The sequence below is a fragment of the Coenobita brevimanus genome, chromosome 102 (genome assembly GCF_032717465.1).
Source record: "Coenobita brevimanus isolate Jiangsu-jjx chromosome 102, ASM3271746v2, whole genome shotgun sequence".
NCBI lineage: Eukaryota > Metazoa > Arthropoda > Malacostraca > Decapoda > Coenobitidae > Coenobita > Coenobita brevimanus.
In genome coordinates this window covers 30,264,982-30,278,983 of record NC_137055.1, presented here as the reverse complement: position 1 = coordinate 30,278,983, position 14,002 = coordinate 30,264,982, and the positions used below count along the sequence as shown (strand labels likewise).

Below are 14,002 nucleotides of genomic sequence, written 5' to 3'. Positions count from 1 at the left end.
TCCAATTTCCATTCAGTTAATGCCGGCGTGCTGCAGGGATCAGTTCTGGCGCCAACCCTATTTCTGGTTCATATTAATGATCTCTTATCTGTCACCCACAATCCCATTCACTCATATGCAGATGACTCAACACTACATAGTTCATTCACACTCAGACATCCATTCACAAAATCTCAACCTCTCAACTCAGTACAGCCATCTCCATAAATCAAGATCTATCTACATTCAGTGAATGGGGACAAAACAACCTTGTCTCTTTTAATGCTAGTAAAACTAAATATATACAGTTTACTAATAGACAGATATTGCCGGATTCGTACATTACCTTCAGTGCTACTAATATTCCCATCTCCAAAAGTATTGAAATTCTTGGCATCTCACTTAATAGTGCCCTCAGCTGGACCTCTCATGTCAGATCACTTGCTAAAACCGCCTCAAAGAAACTTAGATTATTGTACAGAGTCCGTAACTTCTTCGCCGATGAGCAGTCAGCTATAATTTATAAGAGTCATGTGCGCTCTCATCTTGAATATTGCTCACCCTTGTGGAATGGTTGTGGAGAGGTTGCATTAAGACAACTAGACAAAATTCAGAATAAAGCTGTTAGAATCATTAACAACCCTGCCATTACATATAAACTACCTCCCTTGCAAGTAAGAAGGAATGTTGCCTCCCTTGCATTATTTTACAGATTTTTTTTGGCAAATGCTCAGACAAAGTTGCATCCATGGTGCCACCTTTCCATGCCTTCCCTCGTGCTACACAGGCATCTGGTAGCGCTCATGACTGGAATGTCACTTAGCCATATTGCAGAACTTCTGCCTATCAGAATTCTTTCATCCCCCGAACTGCATCTCTCTAGAACTCGCTTCCCCAGAGTTGTTTCCCTCCAAATTTCAACCCACAACTGTTCAGGTCTAACTGTTACAGGTATTTTATGAACAGAGGACACCAGTAATCTGGTTTATGGATTATTTTTTTTACTCATTTGTTTTTCCTTCCTCCGTTCTGTTATTTATAAAAAAAAAATATATATGTATACAAGGACCATTGCCCTGTTCACGGAGAGCAGCTACTAAGCCACATATCTCAGCAGCATCCGAACAGAGCTGTTGCCCTGGCTGAGCATCAGTGTATATTGCAATCCACTAAAGAAAACAGGTGAACCACTGTCGTTGATGTATAAAAATGTAATCCGCAGTTCATGGTGGAGCAGTCATTATGGCCATCTCTTCTCCCTGTCAGTACCCGTCTTAGTGCATGCAGTTGCCAGGAAGAGGGAAGGGGGGAAAGTAAACTGGATACTGAGCTTGTGACTCAGATTGTTTAACAATTACACGTCCTTCATACCTCAATTTACTCTACCACTATAGGGTTAACAGTAAGTCGACATAAAGATCATATTATACAGCTGATAAGGCATCTCTCTACCCACCTATTAGCTCATCCTAGTACCGCCACCTATTTTCTGGGACCCAGTCCCTCCCCCCCCCCAGTAAATCACCGGTGCCGTACAGATATTAACGAGAACCATGGGCACGAATCACTACTGTTAGCTAATGTTTATTGTAGCAAGAGAAAATTCCTCCCTCCCCCTCCTCTGCTTTCGATATCAGTCATAATCCACGATGATACTACGTAATGGCAAGAAAAATAGTTGCCAGTCCCTATGCCAACAGGTGTGACATCAAACAAACATTCTAGGAACATTTCATATATCACCATGTGATGACATAGTCGTCACCATAAACTAATACTGCAGGGCTTGTGTAAAGTGTCACCCCATGGGGAATAGGTCGTCCTATAGACGATATAACAAAACATGCTGGTAGACTGCGTAACATGCCAAAGTGTGCATAACGTTTAACCCGCCCCGTCCCGTCGACATATGGGTACGTTGCAACGATTTGCATTTGCCAGTCCCAGCGACGTACCGGTACGTCGTGCAATTGCAAGGTCCATAATTTGCACAATTTTTAAATTTCGCTAGTGATTTTTCATATGTATACATGGGACACCTTCCTCTATTCCTCTACAAGATGCCAAGCAGGGACAATGCCTTACACCGCATAACCTCCCCCCTCCCTCCCTCACGCCATTGTCTCGGTAATTCACCTGTTCTCAGTGACCTGGCCAATAAAGACATTCAGGGCCAGAGTGATTCCCCAATCGATGACAGTTTGGAGGACAAGGTTTACATAGCATTAGAGGAAGAAACAGTCAGAAATGATGATCAGGTAATGTGGGAAAAAAAGGTCATGAATGGTGATTAGTGAGTGAAACAATGCTTATAATGCCTTTATTACTGCTTGAAAACCAATATACTCTCATACTACATATAAATTCGTACCAAGTAAATAAATTAATACCATTAATGAGTGGATAAAATAGTTACCCTCCCATTGAACTCGTTTTCTATGGTGCCAGCATGTTAAAAAACTCAGGTCAGGTAAGGAGGAACTTCTACATGGATTGAGTATTTTAAACCTCAGGTGAGCGATTTCTCTATGAATTTTCGATGTTTCTCACCAAAAGCGGAGGTTTTAGCCAAAAAAAAATTTTTCAAAAATACCTCGGGACTGGGGGATGTCGGAGGTGAGGAAAACCTCGGGACGTGACGGGTTAACAGCCTGACTATCAAATTCCACAAGAATAGGTCGTCCTATAGACGATATAACAAAACATGCTGGTAGACTGCGTAACGTGCCAAAATGTGCATAACGTTTAACAGCCTGACTAACAAATTCCATAATCAGCATTAAACTATTGCTGATTTGGCACCACATCAACAACGTATAATTTATCCATCCCATTCTAGTTTTCTGCCAGAGTCCACTCTCCCCTACCACATCACTCGTCTCCTGTAGAGCCCCCCCTCCCACCAGCCAGACCAGTATTGCCCCCTCCTCTCTCCTCCTGTCTCCCAGGGGCCCCACCCCGCCTCCTCCTAAAGAGGTCTACCAGATTCAGGTTCGCGGTCAGGGAGGAGGGGGATCACGGTAATATTTATATATTTATTTTTACTGTCTAAAGACAGAAGAAATACCAAAGGATTCGTGATGGATTATCAGGCATGGCGTTTTCGTTATATTCAATGAAACAAGCTACTCAAGAGTATTCAGATTATCACAAGCCTGCTGTCACGTAAGGGATAATGCTAGCCCTGATATCCGACACTACGTTTATAAACTGTTAGGTAACGCTAGATACGGGGGATACGGGGGATAATAGATGTGTGAGCTAGTGGTATCAGTATTTGCCACACGCACTATGAAGGTATTCGCACATGCTACATTTAATAACGAGCATTATGGTTCATGATTCGTAACCAGTTATTGTGTTAGTATTTCACAGCATCTAGTGATTGATAATACAAAGAGCATGCAATACAAGTAAAGCAGTAATGTTACCTCGGTTGTCTTTGCGTTACATCTTTCTGTTACAACTAATAAGTTGATCTAACCTTTATTGATGTTAATATCAATTGACATGAATGTCAAAATACAAATGATTGGTAACGGGGTAAATTTTCGTACTTTTATTAAAGATTCCACTCGTCGCTCACCTCCTCAGGTCATCTCTCACCTTTCGTGTAGTAGTCAGGCAACCTCCCTAGCCTCCTCAAACCCCCCATTCCCCCCTCAAACCTCCCTCCTTATTTCTCCCTCCCACCAGTGAATGCTTCGAACGGAGCTCACTACAAGTGTTTCGAGATTACCATCTCGCCCAGCGTTGACAGTACTGAGTGGACCTCGCGGGAGTGTGGCCAGCTGTACATATACATACTGTATATGTATATATATATATATATATATATATATATATATATATATATATATATATATATATATATATATATATATATATATATATATATATATATATATATATATATATATATATATATATATATATATATATATATATATATATATCTATATCTATGTATGTATCTATCTATCTATTTCTATATATGTATGTATATATATATATATATATATATATATATATATATATATATGTACCGGTATATTTCTATATATATATATATATATATATGTGTGTGTGTGTGTGTGTGTGTGTGTGTGTGTGTGTGTGTGTGTATAAGCCAGTCGGGGAAAAATGATAGTAGTTTGCTGCAGTAACTAAACCATAGTGAAATGCTTTACGAAAAGGAAGGATGCGAAGAAAATGATAGTGGATAACATCAGTTAAATGAAATTTTGAAGTACGGAATACTCTCATGATTTCCGCATGATATGTTTCTAATACCGGAACCAATACGTCATGCGCTTTAATACTGCAGTTGGGAGTATATAACATAAACTTATATTTCTTAATTCAGGAACTGATGTCAGGACCATGTCCAGTGTCAAAAAATTACAGTTTTATTAACATCACAGGCTCTTCTTAGATAACCAAATGATAGAACATATCTTTTCATATATGAACACAAATATTGGGCCAACTTTATGCAGCATTATAGTCATAATGATTTAATAACTTGAAGCCATGGAAAACTCAATTAAAATTTAATTAATTATATACTTTCCATCATACTACTCTGAAGGTTACCTTAGGAAAGGATGTATGAAAAAAGTACAGTATTACTATGTCGTGTAAGTGGCAGAGATTTCAGTGTGCTGGAGCAAAGAAGATGAACTGTGTTGCGTAACTTCTCTGTCTGTCTCTCTATGTCTCTGTCTGTCTGTCTGTCTGTCTCTCTCTCTCTCTCTCTCTCTCTCTCTCTCTCTCTCTCTCTCTCTCTCTCTCTCTCTCTCTCTCGTGTGTGTGTGAAGTGCAGAGAAGCGGATGAGGAACTAATTCGAGAAATGAAGTTAATGAATCACTGAAATTAACCATAAAATACGTATTTATAATACAGTGTTTAATTTATCTGACCGTGTTTTATTCCTCTTATTGATCATTTACTTTTAGCCACTTTCCTGCCTCTCTCCTCGCTCTGTCTTTTGCTAGTCTGAATATAAACTCTCTCTCTCTCTCTCTCTCTCTCTCTCTCTCTCTCTCTCTCTCTCTCTCATATATATATATATATATATATATATATATATATATATGTGTGTGTGTGTGTGTGTGTGTGAGAGAGCGCGTGCGCATGCATTTCGTTTTTCTTGATGCTACCCGCCTCTTGTACAGGTTGTTTTAAACAATCTGTTCTCAATCGTCATTCTACTTAAATATCCTTCATTGAAATGGATGCTCGAACTAAGCATAAGATACCAGAATACTCATGACAGTGTGTTGTGTGAGGTATGGGATAGTCTTTTTTGTTAGGTCCCCACTGATTTTGTTATACTCGTCTCACATAACCTACATTACGCTATATGTGTTATGATAATGAACTTTTTGAACCAGGAGTTCTCAATTTCTTTTCTAACTACGGACACCTGAGTATTGAGATCATGAACCCGTACCCTCATTACTGAGACGCTGAATATAGAATGATACTTCATAATCAATAATCCAGTATACCATGACAACACACTAACTGCTGTAAAACTACTGAAATGGTATTTACATTGCCAAGCAAATAAGTAGTAACACTGTGTCAGTGTTAGCAAAGTATCCTAATCATAACAACCAGTATTATAATTTGAGTGAGTGATACGCATTTTGATATGCAATTTTTAAAGTACTGTAGTTACTCAATTCTCGGTATCATCTCATGTATTCGGGGAGTAAACTTTTATTCTATACTGATTTTTACCAGCCGTCAAAGTACCCTTTGAAAAAAAACCCTCCTGCATACCCATGGGGGTTCACAAACCTTAATTTGAGGACCTTTCTTTTAAACACTCTATGATAAAAGCAGGAATTAAATGGAAGCGATTATGATGGTAAAAGCTTTTCACTCCATTCAGTCATTTAAATTTCAACCTTACCATACTTAATGCCATTTATAATCTACTTTAAAAATGTTATGTTTTTTTTAATAGGCCCACATCCTATATGCTATAAACGTTTTCCTATCTCTAACATATACAATTACTTGCCCTATTATCTGCCTCTGCAGAACTTATACACACATCACCTACTACTCCATCACCTACCCTGGGGAGGGACGCGGTCAAGCGGTTGAAGAAGTGATCTGACACCTGAGAGGAAGCTAGTTCGATCCCAGCCTGAGATAGGGAATTGTTTGAAGATTTGAATTATATTACATGAAACATTGCTGATCTTCCATAAGACCAACCGACATGTCATAAAAACACACCCACAAACGTCTTTAAACTAATACTGAATGAGGCAGGCCAAGAATGTGTTCTGTATAGACGGTGGGTATTAACATCGAAGACGTGATATGTGAAGGTGTGTGGCACGTAGGAGGACTGGTATTTCTCAAAGAACGGTCTGCCAGCTCAATGTTCAAAGTTAGACACACAAAGATGCCAATAAACAAGCCATGAATGCTTGTAGTTACAGTATAAGCATTTCCTTTCCATAAATGTTCATGCATGCCTTCAGCCACTGTTTACCTTACTTCAAACCACACAGATTTTTACTAATCCTTAACTCACCCTAATACTACACCACATCTCACCTGTGTCAGTACTGGAGCCATGGTTAAGAACACAGAGCTGGGAAGTGAGAGTTTGTCTTCGCCAGTGGCTTTGACCAGCATCCACAGCACCGGCCCCACACCACACAGCACTCCACCCAGACTAGCCCACACCCACCCACCAAAAGGCCGCACAACAGCTAAATACTGAGGCAGAGGCTGGAAAAAAAAAGTTTAGCCTGATTAATGCCTACAGACAACATAATGACCATCAAGGCAGACAGTCAAATTTTTGCTAAGTTTCGAGCATCCCTAATCTTACTGCTGGGCGAACACGGACAAAGGAGAAAAAATTTAAGAAGCCCAAATATTGAATTCGGATCTTCTAGCTACGAGCTGTACATACTGATCCAGTCATCATTGGCTTCCCAACTGTAAGGAATACTGGGTGATAAGTAAGCATCTTCTGGATATTTAGGATACAAAAACCCACACTGGCAGACGAAAAAAGACGTATTCCAAACAGTTTCGGTGACAGCTGTCGCCCTCTTCAGTGGATCTGCAGACCAAGAGTGGTACATACAAACGCTGAGAAGCTGCTTATATGCAGGGTGAGGACACGTTTTCCCAACCACATCTGATGTGACCTCACCAGACTCTCCCTCTACTCTGTCCACGACCTGAGTGAGGGATTACAAGGGGCGGCAAGGACCTTGCCACTAATCCTCTCATCACTGGATCTAATTTATACATTCCTTCACTGTGGTTAAAATTACTATATCTCTCTATACATACAGCTTCCACAATCCTACGTTTCTTATAGTTACTACATTTGTACAGTATTTGGCTAGAATTCCAGTCGATTCTATGGTAGTTTTCCGAAGAGTGAACATACACTGCGTTATTTATGTTGCCTATCTTACAAGCATACTTGTGTTCCTTAAAGCGAGTGTCCAAATCCCTTCCAGTTTCACCAATATAAACCAAATCACAGTCTCTACATGGAATTTTGTATACCCCTGAAATTTGTTACTAATGGGTTTATTCTTTACCAGCATTGATCTTAAGGTGGAAGTATATCTAAATGCAATGTTTACATCCAAATCATGACTCACAGCCTTCACCAAGCTAAGATTTGACACATACGGAACCGTGATGTATGGCTTATTATGCTGACTTTGTGATGTTGGTCTGGGTACAAAAAAGGCTTTTCTGGCTTTAAAATACGCTTGCCTTATAAACCAACTGGGATATTTTAGATCTAAAAATATTTCCCATATCTTGACGTTTTCCGTATCCAGATGTTGGGGACTACTAATTCTGAGTGCTCTAAGGAACATAGAAGAAATAACTGACATTTTAGTGGAACTGTGGTGATATGAATAATAATGTATATACAAATTGCACTGGGTTGGTTTCCTGTATACAGAAAAGCTAAGCGTCCCAAGTTCATCCCTGCGCACAAATACATCTAAAAATGGAAGGGAACCATTATTTTCCCATTCATCTTTAAATTTAATTGAGGGAACCAGTGCATTTAATTTTTTAAGAAAATCGTCAAAGTTAGCATATACGTCTGGCCAAAATGAAAACACATCATCAACATACCTATACCAAATTAAATTTTGAGGATATATGGTGGTAAGAAGGTTGGATTCAGAATATTCCATGTACAGGTTACTAAAAATTGGAGAGAGGGGCGAGCCCATACCCATACCAAACTTTTGCATGAAAAACTGATCACCAAAAGAAAATGCATTACACTGCACACACAGGGTAATAAATTGGAGAAAGACATCATGTGGCATGCCGAGATCAATGTTACAATTAAGTAATTTTTCTTCCAAAAAACTAATTACATCTTCAATAGAGACTTTAGTAAAAAGAGAATCTACATCAAAACTGACCAACCTGCCACTGGAGAAACTGAGAAACTTAATCTTATCAATAAAATCAGTAGAGTTTTGGACATGGGATTTAGAGAATGTGCCAACCAGTGGTGCTAATATGTTCGCTAGAAATTTTGAAAGTTTTTAAGTGAATGTGCCACACTGTGAGAAGATAGGACGGAGGGGAATCTGTGGTTTATGGGTCTTTGGTAATCCATAAATGTAAGGTAATTACATAAACCAGCTCATTCACTTACAAGCTTTCAAAATTTCTAGCGAACATATTAGCACCACTGGTTGGCACATTCTCTAAATCCCATGTCCAAAACTCTACTGATTTTATTGATAAGATTAAGTTTCTCAGTTTCGCCAGTGGCAGGTTGGTCAGTTTTGATGTAGATTCCCTTTTTACTAAAGTCTCTATTGAAGATGTAATTAGTTTTTTGGAAGAAAAATTACTTAATTGTAACACTGATCTCGGCATGCCACATGATGTCTTTCTCCAATTTATTACCCTGTGTGTGCAGTGTAATGCATTTTCTTTTGGTGATCAGTTTTTCATGCAAAAGTTTGGTATGGGTATGGGCTCGCCCCTCTCTCCAATTCTTAGTAACCTTTACATGGAATATTCTGAATCCAACCTTCTTACCACCATATCTCCTCAAAATTTAATTTGGTATAGGTATGTTGATGATGTGTTTTCATTTTGGCCAGACGTATATGCTAACTTTGACGATTTTCTTAAAAAATTAAATGCACTGGTTCCCTCAATTAAATTTAAAGTTGAATGGGAAAATAATGGTTCTCTTCCATTTTTAGATGTATTTGTGCGCAGGGATGAACTTGGGACGCTTAGCTTTTCTGTATACAGGAAACCAACCCAGTGCAATTTGTATATACATTATTATTCATATCACCACAGTTCCACTAAAATGTCAGTTATTTCTTCTATGTTCCTTAGAGCACTCAGAATTAGTAGTCCCCAACATCTGGATACGGAAAACGCCAAGATATGGGAAATATTTTTAGATCTAAAATATCCCAGTTGGTTTATAAGGCAAGCGTATTTTAAAGCCAGAAAAGCCTTTTTTGTACCCAGACCAACATCACAAAGTCAGCAAAATAAGCCATACATCACGGTTCCGTATGTGTCAAATCTTAGCTTGGTGAAGGCTGTGAGTCATGATTTGGATGTAAACATTGCATTTAGATATACTTCCACCTTAAGATCAATACTGGTAAAGAATAAACCCATTAGTAACAAACTTCAGGGGTATACAAAATTCCATGTAGAGACTGTGATTTGGTTTATATTGGTGAAACTGGAAGGGATTTGGACACTCGCTTTAAGGAACACAAGTATGCTTGTAAGATAGGCAACATAAATAACGCAGTGTATGTTCACTCTTCGGAAAACGACCATAGAATCGACTGGAATTCTAGCCAAATATTGTACAAATGTAGTAACTATAAGAACCGTAGGATTGTGGAAGCAGTATGTATAGAGAGATATAATAATTTTAACTATAGTGAAGGAATGTATAAATCAGATCCAGTGATGAGAGGATTAGTGGCAAGGTCCTTGCCGCCCCTTGTAATCCCTCACTCAGGTCGTGGACAGAGTAGAGGGAGAGTCTGGTGAGGTCACATCAGGTGTGGTTGGGAAAACGTGTCCTCACCCTGCATATAAGCAGCTTCTCAGCATTTGTATGTACCACTCTTGGTCTGTAGAACCACTGAAGAGGGCGACACCTGTCGCCGAAACTGTTTGGAATACGTCTTTTTTCGTCTGCCAATGTGGGTTTTTGTATCCTATTTCATGGTCACGATAGTGTGACTCTTCAGCCGTTCTGGATATTTAATGACAGTGGAGTGTTAGATGAACTGCCATGTTCGATAAACAGATGCCGTAACAAGCATGGAAATGGTGGAAGATTGCTGTTGTTATTGTGACCCCAGGCTCATCTGGACGTGAACGTGGTGGCCGCTTATTGTTATTTTGGCTCCAGGCTCATCTGGACGTGAATCCGGTGGGCTGCTGGACGAAGTTGCCTTTCTGCAGTCGACCATCCTCCTCCCGTGGAATTGGAAGGGAGTTGAGATACGATTGTATAACTTGACAGTGAAGCCATCTGTGCATATCATTACCAACACAGGACGGCGTCCCTCTCTACCACATTACCATCACAGGACGGCGTCCCTCTCTACCACATTACCAATACAGGACGGCGTCCCTCTCTACCACTTGGTGAAAGATTCAAGCATCGGTAGATATTCTAGAAATGTTGCGAAGCGAATGATGCAGACAACTTTATTTACTCACCACACTAACGTACTTCGTAGTTTATTCTTGCTATATTCTGATTTTATCTACCTTTGAAGAGATATTTCGTAATGGATGATTAAATGTGGCGTTCATGAGCCCCTTGAAGCATATGAAATAATTTTCCTGGGGTTAAACTTGCTCAAGAACGCCTGGGTCTTACAAACCTGGTCGATCGTGTCCGTGCTCTAGTTCAGTAACTTCCAGATGTCTGGGATACCTGTCCTTCTCAATAGCGTCTTAACTTTTTGTGCCCATGCAAGGTGTAGGGGGGTTACATTCGGCTCTTTCTCTGTTTTTGTTCTACATCACTCAGAAGTTGCTTTCGGGTCTGTGAGACCCACGCGTACCTGAGATGGTACAGTTGCGAGCAGATGACTCGAGGCGACCTAGTCCACCAACCTGTTGGTGTGTTATCTGGTAACAGTTGTAGCTGTGAACTTGACCGAGATTTAGTCAGCTGTTCAGGGGAAACAAACCCAGCGATAATTTGTCAATGTGCAGTTCCAGCTGGTCTCCAATCAATATCAATATCAATATCTTGCAAGTATATTGATAATGATTAATGTGCCATACACATGGTAGATATATTCATAACCACAGTATTACAAAACAGGCGTTCCAATAGTGATGCGTTCATTCACGTGATACAAACGGGATATTCCGAGTGTGCAGCTCCATCACCATCTCAGTTTCTGACGTAGGCATCACGTGACGCCAAGTATGGGGAGAGGTATGGAGGTGGAATCCGTTGGCCTGCTCATGATGATAAACATTTATAGAGAGTAATCGCTCGACTTTTCCACTCCAGTATTAAAGAAACATTGGTTTGGTATGTCAAAACAAACCTATTACAACCTCTAATCTCATAAACATTAAATACCACAGCCAACCACCTGCCCCTGCCCCCCCTCCCATCAGACGTCCCACCTCGTCCCACCCTTCCTCACCCGCCACCCTCCTTATAACTCCCACATCCCCCTGCTCCTGTTCCGCCTACTGTGGTGTGGACCTTTAACTCTTCCACCTGCTTCGGCTTCAGGGGTCGACGAAAGTGAGGTTCACGGTGAGGAATGACTGGCATGAAGGAATTTTTGTGATAATAAAGCTAGGTTGCGGGGAAGCTGATAACTCTACGGCATATCTCTTGAAAACTGGTAAAGGCTTTTTGGTTCGCGACGGTAGTCTAACAAAGTAAATCACTACCGATACCCGTTTGTTTCGCATGAATGAACACACCACTGTTTGGATGCCTGTGTTGTAATACTGTGGTTATACATATATCTACCATGTATATAGTACATTAATCATTATCAATACTGTATAATACGTTTAATTGCATGATACTGATTGGAGACTAGTAGAACTGTATATTGACAAATTATCGCTGGGTTTGTTTCGCCAGAACAGCCGACTGAATACTGAGTCTCGGTCAAGTTCATAGCTACAACAGTTACCAGACAAAACACCAACATGTTGGTGGACTAGGTGGCCTTGAGTCATCTGCTCACAACTGTACATCATATTTGTTCTCGTTTTCAGGTTGTTTTTATGATGTATGGGATCCACTTTTCCCATCATGAAGGACCTTCAATCCTCAAGTCACAAGTGCTTGGCTCATAGTGTTCTTTGTTTTCTTGTATGGCTGCTGCAAAAAAAAAAAAAAAATGTATTTTTTTGTCAATATGTTTTCTTTATTTTCTAAATAAATAAATGGAGTTAAGTGAATCATAACTTACTTGTATAATTTTGCAGTTGATAAGCCCTTTTAAATTGTGAGATATTCAGGAATTCATTAAATGAAACATGTGTGCAAATATGTCTAGGTCTGACAGATCCAGGTGTTCCTGAGATATACACTGAGCAATACGTGTTTCTGAGCAGGGTTAATAAAGAATATTAGAGGAAAAGATGAAGTGGCTAGAGTGGATGCAGAAAAGGGATTCAAATGAAAGAAGAATACACTGAAACTAAGAAGCACGTGAAGAGTCAAGTAAACGGGAAAAAGAAAGGAATGCAATGATGATTTTCAAGGAAAAGTCAGTGCAAATTAGGCTGAAAGTAGAAAATTGTTCTAGAGGAAGGTGCGAAATTGGGATAACGAAAGTGGAAAGAAATATGGAACTGTAAAGGATTAAAGTGGAAAAGAAAAAAAAAACTAACCGATGGAAGAGAGGTAAGAAGCAGATGAAAAGGAATGTTTTGAAAATCTGATGAATGGGAATAATGAAAACAGAGAGATCCTAAATAGGTCTGGTTTGGGTGATGTACAGAGAAGGAATGTAGTGGTAGGAAACGTAATATTGGCAAAAATGAAGAATGCAGTGAATCTTCTGATGAATATGGAAGCGGAAGGTTTTAATGAGGCGTATGCAGAGACAATTAAGTGCTGTGGAGAAAGAGAAGAACGAAGTGTTTGTTCAAGAGAGATAAAGCTTGTATGAGTGAAACTGTACAGATGCTGTGATTTTATCCCTGTACAAGAATAAAGGCATGCAAGGTGAGTGCAAAAATTATCGTGGCATAAATGTCCTGAGAGCTATAGGAAGGGTATATCGAAAGTAAGAGGCTTGGGAAGCGACGAACTGGGAGGCACTAATTTTAGAGAGTGGTAGAAGATGTGTGCATCAAATATCTGCAGTGAAACAGATATACAGTGGGGAGAGGCTGTAAGAAGGACTAAAAGACATTGTGGAATTAATGGATCTGGAAAAAGCATACGGCAAAGTTAAGAGAGAAAGTTTATGGAAAGCTTTCCTTATGTATATTGAAGTGAGGGATGGCTCTGGTAACGATGGGTGAAGGATGGAGTAGCTAAAACTTTATATATGCAACTGATGCACTGCTGTTTGCAAATAGGAATCAATGCCTTGACAGACTGATGCTGAGGTTTGTAGGTGTCTGTGAGCGTCGTGACTGAAAGTAAATGCAGACAAGAGTAAGGTGATGGTTGATGAGAGAGGTAACTCCGAGTGTGATGCTATAGTGAACAGAAAGAGACTTGAAATGGTAAGAAAATTTAAGCGTCTAAGTGCAGTGATAGAAAAAGAGGTAGATGTGCAAAAGAGTGGAAAGTAGAGTGGTACAGTGAAGAAAAGTGTCTAGTGCTATGAAGGTCTGGATAAGATGCAGGGATCTGAGTGTGGCAGCTGCAATTGCCTGCATGAAGGAGCCATAGTGCTTACTCTTAAATACTGCTGTGAAACTATGGTGTGACGTCAAAATGAAAAGTCAAAAGTAAGAGCAGTGGAGATAGGACCGTTGAGGAAT

At 39.7% G+C, this 14,002-nt stretch overlaps 1 protein-coding gene across 1 annotated transcript in view; it reads right to left on the bottom strand.

Moving 5' to 3' along the window:
* The window catches only part of LOC145415429 (ionotropic receptor 21a-like), a 331,047-nt gene that overhangs the window by 144,243 nt on the left and 172,802 nt on the right, over positions 1–14,002 (bottom strand). The window contains exon 11 of the mRNA XM_080284708.1: positions 6,563–6,739. Within this exon, the coding sequence (XP_080140834.1) occupies positions 6,563–6,739 (177 nt within the window). The remainder of the gene's footprint in view (positions 1–6,562; positions 6,740–14,002) is intronic.